General features: G+C 52.2%; 1 protein-coding gene and 1 long non-coding RNA gene across 2 annotated transcripts; one reads left to right on the plus strand and one right to left on the minus strand.

The window, feature by feature from the left end:
• Positions 1 to 3,016: 3,016 nt before the first annotated feature.
• LOC124464167 lies at positions 3,017 to 8,992 on the minus strand. Its single transcript, XR_006955694.1, has 3 exons — positions 8,903 to 8,992; positions 8,719 to 8,804; positions 3,017 to 3,592 (listed from the first exon to the last, which is right to left on the minus strand). It is a non-coding gene; the product is annotated as an uncharacterized LOC124464167 (long non-coding RNA).
• Positions 6,804 to 14,097, plus strand: spon2a (spondin 2a, extracellular matrix protein). The gene is made up of 6 exons (XM_047016107.1): positions 6,804 to 7,056; positions 8,950 to 9,178; positions 10,167 to 10,387; positions 12,712 to 12,903; positions 13,488 to 13,659; positions 13,843 to 14,097. The coding sequence occupies exons 2-6, from the start codon at positions 8,950 to 8,952 to the stop codon at positions 14,028 to 14,030; spliced, it is 1,002 nt and encodes a 333-aa protein (XP_046872063.1). The 5' UTR covers positions 6,804 to 7,056; the 3' UTR covers positions 14,031 to 14,097.
• The last annotated feature ends 18 nt before the right edge of the window (positions 14,098 to 14,115 follow it).

Genomic DNA, 14,115 nt, shown 5'->3' on the forward strand with positions numbered 1-14,115 from the left:
CTCTTAACCGCCGTCACCATTGTCAAGGGAACAGCATTCTAGTACCTCAGTAACAGATATTGAATGTACTTTCAGACCCTTTTCTTCTGTGTACAGACTTTCTAGAGACTTCTCTGCTGGTCCTGAGCAGAAGGGTTGTGTAAATTGTAGCAAGGATGAAAGGAACACCCCCCCTCCCCCCCGTAAACCAGACGAGTTCAAGTCATCTTTCTACCGTCTCTCCTCCACAGTCCAGCCCCAGGCTCCTGAACAAGTACTTTCTCCTTCTCTCCTCTCTCTCCTTCTTGCTCTCTCTCCTCCCTCTCTCGCTCTATCTCTCTCTCTCTCTCTCTCTCTCTCGGTAATACTTATGTGAATAAGGAGCACAATGCTTGCGGTTCAACTCTGACCTTTGACCTCCGGGTGTGTGAGGCTGCAGGCCAGGGTGGGGGAGGAGGACGACAGCGCCGTGTGTCTGGCCCCTCCCCTCTCCGTGTGCACGGCAGGTCATCCCACCTGGAGAAATGCTATTGGGGAAAAAGATTTCTTGTGTCATCTTGTGGTTCCCCCTATCCCAGTGCTCTTGCCCCAGTTGCCAAGTTGTGATTGGTCCGTTCCGCGTGCTGTACAGTTCCTCTCCTAAGAGTCTATGAGTGACATGGGGGGAGTCCGCGTTCACCAACCTTGGACTCCCGGTCATGTGATGAGTATATATTTTCTAAAGGAAATCCCTTCAGCGTGGATGAGGCTCATGATCTTTTAACCTGACGTTGGCGACGATGATGATGACGACGACGACCGCATCATTTCGGCTCGCTGTCTTGTTTTGATTTTCTTCTTCAGTTCAGCAGTGCACTACAATGTGTTGTCATGAAAACCCTTAATTCAGCTTGAGTTTTCATCTGTGTCGATCGTTGCTCTGTGTTCAACATGTTGTACTGAAACATTTCAGAGAAGAAAAAAAAATCCCCCCTTTATCCCCTCTTGAAACTTTTGTAAACTTGTTCTCTTTATTTTCTTCTTCCCCTCCCTGCCATGGAGTAGTCACTCCTCCTAACCCCTCCCCCTGTAACTTAACCCCTCCTCCTTTACCCTAACCCCTCCTCCTCTACCTTAACCCCTCCCCCAGCAACCTTAACCCCTCTACTTTAACCCCTACCCCAGCAACCTTAACCCCTCCCACAGCAACCTTAATCCCTCCCCTCTCTGCCTTAACCCCATTCCCCTCTGTAAACTAGCTGTAGAGTTGCCATGGAAACGCTCACTGCCTTAACCCAGTTGACCATAGCGTGTGGAAGGCTGCATACCCAGAACCGATACTTTTAGGTGCACTTGATTCGGTTTACCCAAGCACAGACACCAATGTGACGGTGCCTGAAGTGCATGCCCTTGCAAGCTAAACCAAACGCACCTCAGACGCTCCTTGGTATTTCATCTGTGTATTTAACAAAGGTATGTTAGGAGACAAACCACACCCAGTTCAAGGGGCAGGGCTTGACCCCCTCACTCGGCCAGCCAATCACAGCTCAGCAGGGCCCATGTCACCTGGTTCTGGAGCTGCTTCTTGCAGGATGACGTCAGCGCTGTAGAGATCACACAGAGAGAGGCGTGTGACTGTCTGATCTCTCTGTGATTGCTTGACTCTTCTGAACCCAACCAACCACGGCGTTGCTGTGAAGGACTCGATGACTGGCCCTCCCTGAACCCAGCTACGCAGCCTGCCTGAGGCCTGACTGCAGAAGATGGCTCATCTGATATTTCACTCTGGAGTGTGAGAATGTGCCCCCCCCTCCTGGGGGTGAAGGGTCCTCAAGCCCTCCTGGGGCCCCCTCGGTGGACACTGGTGTGGTCTGTCAAAGAACGGTAAACAATGGACAGAACTGGTCACTTTTCTCTCTCAGGGTTCCAATGCACACATATCCTCCTGCAGTCTCTCTCTCCCTCTCTCTCTCTCTCTCTCGTTTTTTCTGGTGTTCCACCCTCAGAATGTAGAACAGCCTCCAGAGTTCTAGAACCGCCCGTCGCTCTGTTCCGTCGTCTGTGTGCACAGTGAGTTCTGTCTGGTTTCATCTCTTTTCTCTTGTTGTTTCCCCTTATGGCACTGACATCTAACCATCTAACAACGGATGAATGAACGAATGAATGTTTTAAATGGACTGTGTGGAAGGTTGAAATTGGGAAATGTATTTTTACAACATGTGAACAAGTTATCTTTTTTTTTTTTTGTCTTTCACTCACTTGTTGTGGATTACTAGTTTAATTTCACCAGACTGCAAAAACCCCTAAAAAGACAAAAATCTCCTGTAACTAGGCTCTTAAGCTTTATTTCTGTTTTGTTTACTTTTTTATTAGAAACAATCATGTTTGTGATGGTAACTTCCGATGGTAAACTCCACACCATATTTTAAATAAAATCCGAAAAAATGACCCTTGCTGTCTTTCCTGTCTCCCGCTCTCCTCCTTCCCCTTTCTTCAGTTGATCAATGTCGTTTTGAGATTGAGGTTTGCTGAGACAGTGAGAGGTGTGTGTGTGTGTGTGAGAGCTGCTGATGACAGCGGTACTGTACACGCTGCCCCAGTGTGATGCCTGCTCGCCCCCTGCTGAGAGGCATGTGTGTGTGTGTGTGAGAGCTGCTGATGACAGCGGTACTGTACACGCTGCCCCAGTGTGATGCCTGCTCGCCCCCTGCTGAGAGGAGCAGCTTTATGGAGCTCTGCACCAGAAAGGCCTGTTTATGACCTGAGTTTGACTGGATTTATATGGGCCAAGGGGTGATCCAGTGCCAGGTAGAGCACGCACACACACTGCAGCGTCATGCACGCACACACACACACACACACACTGCAGCATCATGCACGCACACACACACACACACTCTGAAGCTACACACACTCTGAAGCTACACACACACACCACACACACACACTCTGAAGCTACACACACACACACTCTGAAGCTACACACACTCTGAAGCTACATACACACACACACCACACACACACACTCTGAAGCTACACACACACACACCACACACACACACTCTGAAGCTACACACACACACACCACACAAACACACTCTGAAGCTTCACACACACATGCTTTATGAGGGGGCAGGCCAGGTGGGGGGTTCAGTCTTAGACCCATGGGGAAGAGGAGGAGATGGAAGGGAGTTGCCAACCCCAAGATTGCTACCACATGTATGTAGCTAGCTAACAGACAGCTGGCTCAGACGCTAACACATACTGTATGCAGATTGCATGTTCCGGTTTCCGTATTCTGCTGGATCGGTTAGTCTTTCTTGATGCAAATTCTAAACTTAATCGCAGTCCTCTGAGAGATCGCCATGGAGACCGTTTTCATCTCCATGGCGATCCTCCGTCGAAAGACCATTTCGATTCACTTTAGGCAGGTGAGACTGAAGTCTTGCGGTAGGAAATGGCAGATCCAGTTACATGAGATTACTGTGAGCTTTGATGGTCCCTACAGCTGGCCCTCGATCCCAGTTTACACTCCAGCCCAGTCAGGCTCCAGTTACTGCTGGCTTTGTCACTGGTAGAAGGACTCGGCAGGCCTCGTCTCTCCGGCTGGACCCTGCATCTGCTAGGGAGTGTTCTGCCATGAGAGAAAGAGAGGGTTACATAACTGCCCGTGTGTGTGTGTGTGTGTGAGAGAGAGATAACAGCACTGTAACAGTTCTATTTCACACATCTACGATCCCCGTGTCGCCCGCGGTTGTGCAACATTGCGGCAGACAGACACACACATACCCACTGTCAGACCACATGCTGTTCTTCACCGGTATTTATTTGGATGGTTGTTTGTTTTAGCCAGGAAAGGGGGAGGAAGCGAAGAGGAGCAGGGAGAGGAGGGAAGAGAAGTCCCCAGAGCGATGGAAGAGGTCTGGGAATACGAGAGAATCACTGGCCAACCTGTAAAAGCTTTTATGGCGCCAGTTTCCCAAACGCTGGGTCAAGACCCCCGAGTTAAAGAGTAGAAGGCTCTGGGCTCCAGGCCCACGGCTGCCCCCGGCTGCTGCGTTTACCAAGCAGGTCTAACAGGACACAACACACCAGCGTGTTCAGAGACAGATGTTTCGCAGTCCTTGCCGTAATTCATCGTGTACCACACAGAAATCAACAAACAGACAGCTAACATGCTAACAACAGGCCTCAACGTACTCTCAGACCTACAAATGCATGAGTGCTTGCACATACGTGCTTGCACATAGGAGTCAGGTGGCTGAGCGGTTAGGGATTCGGGCTAGTAATCTGAAGGTTGCCAGTTCAATTCCTGCCTGTGCAAAATGACGTGTCCTTGGGCAAGGCACTTCACCCTACTTGCCTCGGGGGAATGTCCCTGTACTTACTGTAAGTCGCTCTGGGTAAGAGCGTCTGCTAAATGACTTAATGTCATGTAGGTCTCATAGGTGGAGTGGGACAGCGTTTTGAAATAACTGAGGCCTGCACCACCTTACTGGACATATTTACTATCTTACAAAGATAGTTTTTATTATTCACTCCCCCTTAAAACTACCAGGCAATGGAACAAAAAGTTCAAATGCTCTCCACAAAGGAGCGACGGAAGAGGACCAGTCTCAGGGACCAGATGAGACACAGAGGTGGATTACCTCAGCGCTACACCGGCCTGCTGTGGCGTTTACCAAGAGCAGGAAGTGCTGTTGCCAGTAACCATGGCATCAGAAGATGTAGGAGTGTAGACTACCTCCACTGTCCCTCCCTACGAGACAGGCCAGAGCAGCCTAAAGGTCGGGGGACAAATATTTACCGCTGGTGTCGTCCTCCTGTAAATATTAGTCCCAGCGTTGTCCTGGGAGAGAGGCTGGATCCAGTCATGTGTCAGTGAGGAGGATGGTGTTCATGAGCAGGCTGATGGAGCGGGGAAACACACCACGGTGATGGTGGGAAGAGTCCTCCCTTCTGCTAGGGATTATTTTGTTATCCTCCTAACCTACTCTTCCCCTAGCGTACCTTCCCCTGCCCTGCTCTGCCTCTCTACACCCCCCCCCCCTCTGTAATTGAAAAACAAAAACAAGCTCCAGCTTTGGTCGTCCAGGGTTTTCTCTTCTTCTCTATCTCTCTTTTCTCTCCCCCTCCATCTCTCTCGATCCCCAAACTGTCTCTCACACTCCTTCACTCTCTTCCTTTGCATCTCTTTCTCCTCCCTCTGTCCCTCTCTTTCTCTTTCTGCCTGGGTGGACTTGGCACATGGGATTGGTATTTCATCATGAGTGGTGCCTGGTGCTGAGTATGTATGACTGTGTGTGTGTGTGCGCCCAGTTGTGTTGCGGATGTGCGCACTCACAGATGAATAAGGAGAACAGGCCAGGGGTGACGCCATATTCCGATAAGTGTGTGTCTGAGAGTGAGTGGACTGGTGTGTGTGTGATCCACGAGAAAGTCCATCTGTCATGAATCTTTTGGAGAAAACCCCTTCCACCTACTGCTGCCCTCGCGGGAGGGAAGAGGGAGACGGAGAAGGCCGGTTGAAAGGAGCGTAGGAGACGGAGAGATAACAGTGAGCCTGGGAGACAGGAGAGGGAGGGAATGGATGTCTGTCTGGCTCTCAGGGGCAGTGCGACCCTCTCAGGGGCAGTGTGACCCTGTCAGGGGCAGTGTGACCCTCTCAGGGGCAGTGTGACCCTCTTGGGGGCGGTGTGACCCTCTCAGGGGCAGTGTGACCCCCTCAGGGGCAGTGTGACCCTCTCAGGGGCAGTGTGACCCTCCCTGGGGCAGTGTGACCCCCTCAGGGGCAGTGTGACCCTCTCAGGGGCAGTGTGACCCTCTCAGGGGCAGTGTGACCCTCTCAGGGCAGTGTGACCCTCTCAGGGACAATGTGACCCCCTCAGGGACAGTGTGACCCTCTCAGGGACAGTGTGACCCCCTCAGGCGCAGTGTGACCCTCTCAGGGGCAGTGTGACCCTTTCAGGTGCAGTGTGACCCTCTCTGGGTTGTCTGAGCCACAGGATCAACTCTGGCTGTGTAACCCAACATTGACCCGACACCCCCACCTCTCAGACACACACACACACACTTACACACAGACTACAGTATAGCCAGAGGCTTTGCGGAGGTATTTAGATGACATATCTATTGGACAAGGTCCAGAGCAACACTTCTTTTTAATCTTGTGTGTGTGTGGGGGGGAGGTCAGCAGGCTCCAGTGAATGCGTCACTGCTGTGTTTTACTAGAGATCTCCGAAACAATTTGAGGCAGTCATCATCAGATGACAGAGAGGAACACACACATGCGCACACACGCACACATGCACACACACACACATATGCACACACACACACATGCACACACACACACATGCACACACACAACACGCACACGTACAGATCTATTCATGGTGAGCTAAGACACATCGATCAGTGTGGAACTAGATACCTCCCTGCTAGTCCATGTGTGTTGCAGCTGTGGGGAACACACACACACACACTCCGCTCACCTAAGCAGGGTCAACCAGCGAGGGAGTGAATGTGCAGCCTGAGAGCAGAACCATTACTGGTAGACTGGTTCAGACTGACCGGCTGGTTTAAACAGTCCCGCAGGACAGGCGATATAGAAACAAACAGAATGAGCCAAATGAAACTAGTTAACAGCAATATAAGAAAGGGTTACTGAGTTTACACTGCAACTGAGGGAGATAGAGAGAGGGGGAGAGAGAGAGAAAGGGAGAGGGAGAGAGAGAGTGAGAGGTAGAGAGAGAGGGGGGGAAAGGGGGCTGTGCCTGCTCCCTACAAGGAGAGGTGGGGGGAGATGAGAAGGAGAGGGGGAGGGAAAACCAGAGAGAGGGAGAGAGAGCGCGGGTAGAGGAGGGTAATATTAGGGATTATGAGGGAGATGTGGAGTGAGAACAGAGATAAGACAGTCTGGTCCTGCTCTCTTCCTGCAGCTGCAGAGAAAAGGTAAGAGAGAAAGAAAGGAATACAACCTGTGACAGCGGCTGAGAGGAAGAAGAATCAAAGAAGGAAACGAAAGGTGAAAAGAGAAGAGAACAAGAGAGTAGAGGAGATTCTAAGTGGGCAGTTGTAGAGTTATTCTAAGACCAGGTAAGAGGCACTCTGTCACAGTTTATTTCCCTCTTGCTCTATGTGTGTGTGTCTTGCATTACTGCTGTGCCTGTGTATCTGTGTGTGCCTGTGTAGGTGCAATGCTTGCATGTGTGTGTTGGTTCGACTGAATTGCTAACCAAGAGAACTGTCAGTCTCTACCTTCTTCAGGTTTATGAGAGAGAACAATCCGGTCTCTAGTGAATGATTCAGCACATGCTGCTGTCCAAACCAGACAGCACTCATCTCCATACGTCTCTCTCTGTCTCTCTCTGTCTCTCTCTCACTCTCTGTCTGGTAACGACTGCCTGCTCTGTCATCATTGTGGTTAACCCTCAGAATGCAGTTGGACGTGGAGAGAATGTCCTGGCCTCCTTTTGTGATGCCTGTGTGTGTGTGTAAGTGTGTATCAACCCTGCATGTGTCGGTTGCAATTCTACTGTGTAGGATCAGTCCTTCTGCTTGGCTTCGCTCCACATCGTGTTTTATAGTCTCCCAAAACTGCTGTGTGTGTTTCTTTATGCATGTCTGTGTCTGTCTGCCTGTGTGTGTGTCTGCCTGTGTGTGTGTGTGTAGTGAAAGGGAAATTGTAGCATGACGGACTTATCTAAAGGACACCTTATAGCTGATATCCCAAGCAGCCGCAGGATTCACACACACACACACACACACACTTATCCCTCACATACCACCAAGCATTGTCCCTGAGGTTTACACCCAGCGTTCCTGTTCTAATATAGCTTCTGAAGCTATATTAGCCCCCCCCCCCCCCATGTGTTTACTGTGAGAACTCATAAGCATCTAGCAACCAGAGTTCAACAATTATCAGTAAAACATCACTAGCCTGGATCTGCTGCTCAGTCATGTCACCACGTCACACACTTGGGGTGGACTTGATTTGTATTATTCAGTAACACTGACACTACTACTACCCATCACAGCCCATCAGCACAAATACAAAACAGAGACAAATCAAACACACTTCTGTACACCCAGCTCTGCTTTGACCTTTCTGCTGGGTTCACCCTGTGTGTGTGTGTGTGTGTGTGTGTGAGTATATGTGTGTGTGTGGATGAGCTGAGGCCAATGTGGTAGTCATAGTCTATTCCATCACAGTGCAAAGCGGAAACCATGCTGTCTACACACAAAATGCTGTCCACACGCACGCACACACACACACACCCACACACACACACCCGCACACACACTGAAAATAGTCTTGCCATGCTGTTGTTCTGTTATTTTAATTCTACCACATAAACAGTTCTGTAAATCACTGTAGCAGATATAGAGCAGAGTAGGGGTAGGGTAGGGCAGGGTAGGGTAGAGTAGGGGGCATGGAAGGGTTAGGAAGGCCTACAACAAGGGAAGAGGAGAGGAGGAAGGAGGGGAGGGAAGAGGAGAGGAGGAAGGAGGGAAGAGGAGAAGAGGAAGGAGGTAAGGGAAGAGGAGAGGAGGAAGGAGGGGAGGGAAGAGGAGAGGAGGAACGAGGGGAGGAGAGGAGAAGAGAGGAGAGAGCCAGTGTGTGACAGTCAGTGTGTCTCTGATTTACAGTCTCTCCCACAGCATCGTAAACCCTGCTAAGCCCTGCAGTGCAATGACACACACACACACACACACGCACACACACGCACATCTATGTGTATTCACATATGATCCTACCTTAAACACAAACACACACACTGATGAGTCAGCAGGGGTGTGTGGATGGTCCGTCAATGAGGTCAGACCGGCTTTAGGTGGATCCTCTGCGGGCAGAACAGCTTATTTTAGAGCAGCTTTTCAGACAGAAGTTATTCACACACACACACACACACACACACACACACACACACTACAAGCCCACCGATGACTTCAGGCCGCTCTTTGCTTTCCTTGCTGTGTCCCCTACAGATGATGTCATCAGAGTTCCTGTGTTGTGGTTGGCTGCAGCAGCTGCTGGTGGTCCTGTTGAAGCTGACGCTCTCCTACGCCGGCCCCATTCGACCAATGAGCAGCTCCGAATGCTCTGCGCAAGGGCCCGCCTCCTACATCCTGGTGTTCTCTGGTCACTGGAGCCCCCAGACCTTCCCCAAACAGTACCCCCTCTTTAGACCACCCGCACAGTGGTCCAAACTGATAGGTGAGGCCCTGATCGAGCGAGGGAGGGAGGGATGGAAGGATGGTAGGGATGCATGGACGATCACAGCCTATTGACCATACACACATACACCCGCACCCACATGGTAACAGCGGCATACACAGCAACACACAGGGTACAGGGCCACATTAATGAGGAAAGCAGGGAGAGAGAGTCGGTTGGGGGGGGCTAAATGTTACCAGATGATGCAGGGCGGTACCCCACAGGTCCCTCCCCCCTCCATTCGATTTAGCTCTCTCTCTTTCTCCTGCCCCCGGGCCTATTTGAGGATAATGATGAGGATTTTCAGGGTGTGGTGGGGTCAGTTAGACCCCTTACCTCAGAGTGCTGGGGATTATGGGGACCAGCCTGGTTTGTCACAACTGAAGAGGAGGTTTCAGATATCAGCTTTTTGAATTTTCGGGACTCACAAAGTAAACATCGGTTAGCAGACCCAGGCCTGTCACACGACCCAGTCACTTCCAGAGCACCGTCAGGAAACACAATCAGGGAAGCCATGGTGGTTTAGGAGAAACTGGATAGTGTGTGAAGTGTGGTAGAGTGAGCTGAGCATTTGTGTGTGTATGTGTGTGTGTGTGTGTGTGTGTGTGTTTGTGTGTGTGTGTGCAGCTCTTGGTACAAGGTGAGGTAGGGCAGAACCTGCCATTGGCTAACCCGCTTCTACCCCTGTAAGTGCTGGTCTCAGTTCAGTTGCTGTGAGGCTATTAAGAGGAAAGATAAGCAGAGGGCTACAGCACAGCTGACTCCAGATCAGGACATGAATCGCATATGTTTGTTTTCACTCAAAGCTGACACTGTTGAGACTGTTCTTTAGGCCTCACGGTGCCTCACGGTGCCTCACGGTGCCTCACGGTGCCTCACGGTGCCTCACGGTAACTCACGGTGCCTCACGGTGCCTCACGGTGCCTCACGGTACCTCACGCACCCTGCCTGTGTTAAAAACACAGCTTTCTCCTTTGTCTCTCTCCAGGGGTCACCCACAACAGGCAGTTCCGCCTGTGGCAGGAGGGGGGGCTGGCGAGCCCGGGGGTGCAGAGCTTCGCTGAAGTGGGGGTGACGGTGGAGGTGGTGAAGGGAGCGCGGGACGCCAGGAAGAGAAGGGCCGTGGGCGCCATGTATCGGACAGCGGGCATCGCTAACGGCATCGGGCACAGCTCTACTGAACTGCTGCTACAGCCACGCAGCCCACTGGTAGGAATGACTCTCACACACACACACACACACACACCCACACACACCCTTGTGAGCTCAGTCCTGACCTGCTCTACTCCAGACTCCCTCGTTGACGTCTCCATCCTTCACGACCAGAACCTCCTTTTCCAGCAGCCAGTCTGGCTAAGTTTAGCCCCCATCCCTACCCCCGCCCTCCAGCCACAAACCACCACATCGTGGACCACGTCTGGACTGTGTCTGCTGCCTCCCCCTCTGAACTCTGGGGATGGGGGACTGGGGCTGGGGCTGGAAGTGGGGCTGGAAGTGGGGGTGGGCTTGAGATGAGATTTGGTGCTGAGGCTGGGGCAGGACGTGTGGCTGAAAGGTAAGGCTGGGTCGGAGAGTTGAGGCTGGGGCTGAGAGTTGAGGCTGGGGTTGAGGCTGGTTCTGGGGGGCTGTCTGCTTCTGCTCCTGTGTGTTTGTTTTCCTTTTCAGACAGTCCACGAGTGAAGGAGGGAGGGGAGGAGGAAGGGGAGGGAGGAGGGATGGGGGGGTAGTTCCTGGATGTTTGGAAATAGAGGTGTGTCAGAATAGTACTGCTGCTGACCTACATTACTTTATTGGTAATTCCACTGGCTGCACCTCCCACCCCCTGGCCTCTCCACCAGAGATGCAGTCAGTGGGGGGTCGGAGGTGAGGCGTGTCGGAGGTGAGGCGGGTCGGAGGTGAGGCGTGTCGGAGGTGAGGCGTGTCGGAGGTGAGGCGTGTCGGAGGTGAGGCGTGTCGGAGGTGAGGCGTGTCGGAGGTGAGGCGGGTCGGAGTGTGTTTATAGATCCTCCTCTGCTGGAAGAAGAAGGAGAGCTGGTGTGGAACGTGCCAATGACAGAATGAATATGAAACACATTCAGCACACACACACAGAATCCCCCCCCCCCCTCCATCCTGACCCAACAATCCCCACACACACACATTTCTTTCTTTTCCACATACTTCCAAAGACAAACACATACGCAATGCCCCAAAAACCGCCAAACACATTTTTCCGATCTTCATATACGTGAAAGGCCTTCTCTCTTTCTGCTCAGCGTGTAATGTGAACCAGACAGACAACAACAAACACTGGTGCTTCTGGCTGCTGGCTGCCACCGCTCCCACCGGCACAGGAAGTGGGCCAGGAGCACACCGTTCTGCTGCTGAAACTCTGGCCCTGACAGCATTGGACTGGATGGGGTGTTTGGGGTTCTGTGTGTGTGTGTGTGTGTGTGTGGGGGGGGGGGGTCTTCAAGGAGAGGAGACTGGAAAGAAATGAGAGGTGGGGAGAGGTGGGGAGAGGAGAGGATAGGAGAAGAGAGGAGAGGATGCTCCGAGTGGAAAGATGCTCCATCTTCACTGATTAAAATGATTAAAACAGAAGGGATTTCTGGAAAGCAAAATTCTGAGAGAAAGCTGAGTAGGAGGAGAGAGGGATACCAGAAGTAAGAGCAGGAGGAGAAGAGAGAGGGATGACAGAAGGCTGAGTAGGAGGAGAAGAGAAAGGGATGAGAGAAGGCTGAGTAGGAGGAGAAGAGAGAGGGATGAGAGAAGGCTGAGTAGGAGGAGAAGAGAGAGGGATGCCAGAAGGGAGGTTCTGGGAACATCAAAGGTGGGGACCTAAATGAAAGGAGGAGAGGAGATAAACCTCAGGGCTAGGATGTGAGGCCCAGCCTCTGCCCCAGCCTCTGCCCCAGCCTCTGTCCCAGCCTCTGTCCCAGCCTCTGCCCCAGCCTCTGCCCCAGCCTCTGCCCAAGCCTCTGGCCCAGCCTCTGTCCCAGCCTCTGCCCAAACCTCTGCCCAAACCTCTGCTCAACCACATCCAGAGACCAGTAGTAGAGCAGCATTACTGTTATTTTCTTGGCATCCACCACCCCGGTGTACTGTGACCCCTGGGTGCTTCCTGTATGAGGTCATCAGCTCTCAAGAAACATCCATCACATCGGTGTACAGCCCCCACACAGGAAACACACACACAAACACACACACAAACACACACACACACAAACACACACTCACGCAGACACACGTCATTGCATTTTGAGTGCCGGCTATTACACAACCAAGGCTTCTAAAGCCACAGAGTGTGTGTGTGTGTGTGTGTGTGTGTGTGTGTGTGTGTGTGTGTGTGTGTGTGTGTGTGTGTGTGTGTGTGTGTGTGTGTGTGTGTGTGTGTGTGTGTGTGTGTGTGTGTGAGAAAGTCTTTGGTCTGTATTCTCAGCAGACTGTGCTCTTCTGAAACTGTGTGAGACATGGTCCCTTTCATGGTCTCTTTCATTCACATTCTATCTCACCTCTCTCTCTTTCCCTCCATCCCTTCCTTCCTTGTTCAGCTCTCTCTGATGGTGAAGGTGATCCCCAGCCCTGATTGGTTCGTAGGAGTGGACAGCTTTAACCTGTGTGAAGACGGCCAGTGGAAACAGGAAGTGACCCTTGACCTCCATCCCTTTGACGCCGGAACAGACAGCGGCTTCACTTTCTCATCCCCCAATTTTCCCACCAGCCCCCCTGAGAACATCACCCAGGTGACCCTCCCCCTTCTCTGCCCCCCCCCCCCCCACACACACACACACAGCCTCCGTGCCACAATGCTTTTGTTCCCAACTCCACTGTGATGGAGGGAAAAAAGTTCACTGGAAAAAGGTTGTAGTTAATGGACGTTTGATTTATATCACAATTAGCACATCTGGGACCGTTTCCTTGTTTTGGTTGTACTGGGCATACTTCATCAAGCACACCCCAGGTATGAGACCCGGCGGCTCAGGTTTCTGCGGTGTGTGAAGGCTGTTCTCTGAACAGGGGTGGAGCGCAGGGGGCCTGGCAGGCTAGCATTCCCAGCGCTCATCGGGGTCTCAGCCTTGCGCTGCTAGCTGGGCATGCCTGGCCTCCATCAGGCAGGGTAAAGGATTGCTTCACATGTTGTCTTGCCCAATCAGACGCGTTGACAGAGTCCGGAACGTTCCCTTCCTGCCACCTGCACACTGCTCACCGTCGTCAGCCACAAGCTTTTTCTGCTTTGACAACAGTAATGTGCGATTTAATACAATGCACATTGTAATACCATTCAACTTGCTAGGTTTATTGATCTTTGTTTTTGTTTCTCCTTTAGATTACCTCCCAGATGCCCAACCACCCCGCCAACTCATTCTACTACCCCAGACTGACCGAGCTCCCGCCCATAGCTTCGGTACGAATCACCCGACAGGTCCGCTCGTCTGGCCGTCAAACTCCCTTGTCCAATCACATTTTACCAAACTCCATCAGCCCTCAGCGCTTTTCAGGTAATCATGCGCACATACACACAGTACTCCTATTCTTTCTCTCTCTCTCCCTTTTCTCTTTCTCTCTCTCTCTCTCTCTCTCTCTCTCTCTCTCTCTCTCTCTCTCTCTCTCTCTCTCTGTCCTTCCATGCCTCTGTCCTTCCTCTCTCTCTGACCCTCCCCTCCCCCCCTCCTCCTCTCCAGAGACCCCCCTGGACTGTGAGGTGTCTCTGTGGTCGTCCTGGGGCCTGTGTCTGGGTCCCTGCTCCAGGGGAGGGCTCCGCCACCGCACACGCTACATCCTGCTGCGGCCCGCCAACGCCGGCACCCCCTGCCCAGAGCTGGAGGAGCAGGAGGAGTGTACGCTGCACAGCTGTGCCAAGCAGCAGTGACCCCCCCCCCCTCAGGGGTTCCTCTCCTCCCTCCCCTGTCTCCCTCTCCTCCCTCTTCATCCCTCCATTCCTCCCCTGCTCCTCC

This window comes from Hypomesus transpacificus, unplaced genomic scaffold (genome assembly GCF_021917145.1).
Source record: "Hypomesus transpacificus isolate Combined female unplaced genomic scaffold, fHypTra1 scaffold_312, whole genome shotgun sequence".
In the NCBI taxonomy this organism is placed as follows: domain Eukaryota; kingdom Metazoa; phylum Chordata; class Actinopteri; order Osmeriformes; family Osmeridae; genus Hypomesus; species Hypomesus transpacificus.

Bases quoted from the DNA above. Each gene is read 5' to 3' on its own strand.
- spon2a (XM_047016107.1), top strand. From the start codon at position 8,950: ATGATGTCATCAGAGTTCCTGTGTTGTGGTTGGCTGCAGCAGCTGCTG. The intron at 12,904-13,487 runs GTGACCCTCCCC...TTTCTCCTTTAG, and splicing joins CCCCTGAGAACATCACCCAG to ATTACCTCCCAGATGCCCAA. The intron at 13,660-13,842 runs GTAATCATGCGC...CCTCCTCTCCAG, and splicing joins CAGCCCTCAGCGCTTTTCAG to AGACCCCCCTGGACTGTGAG.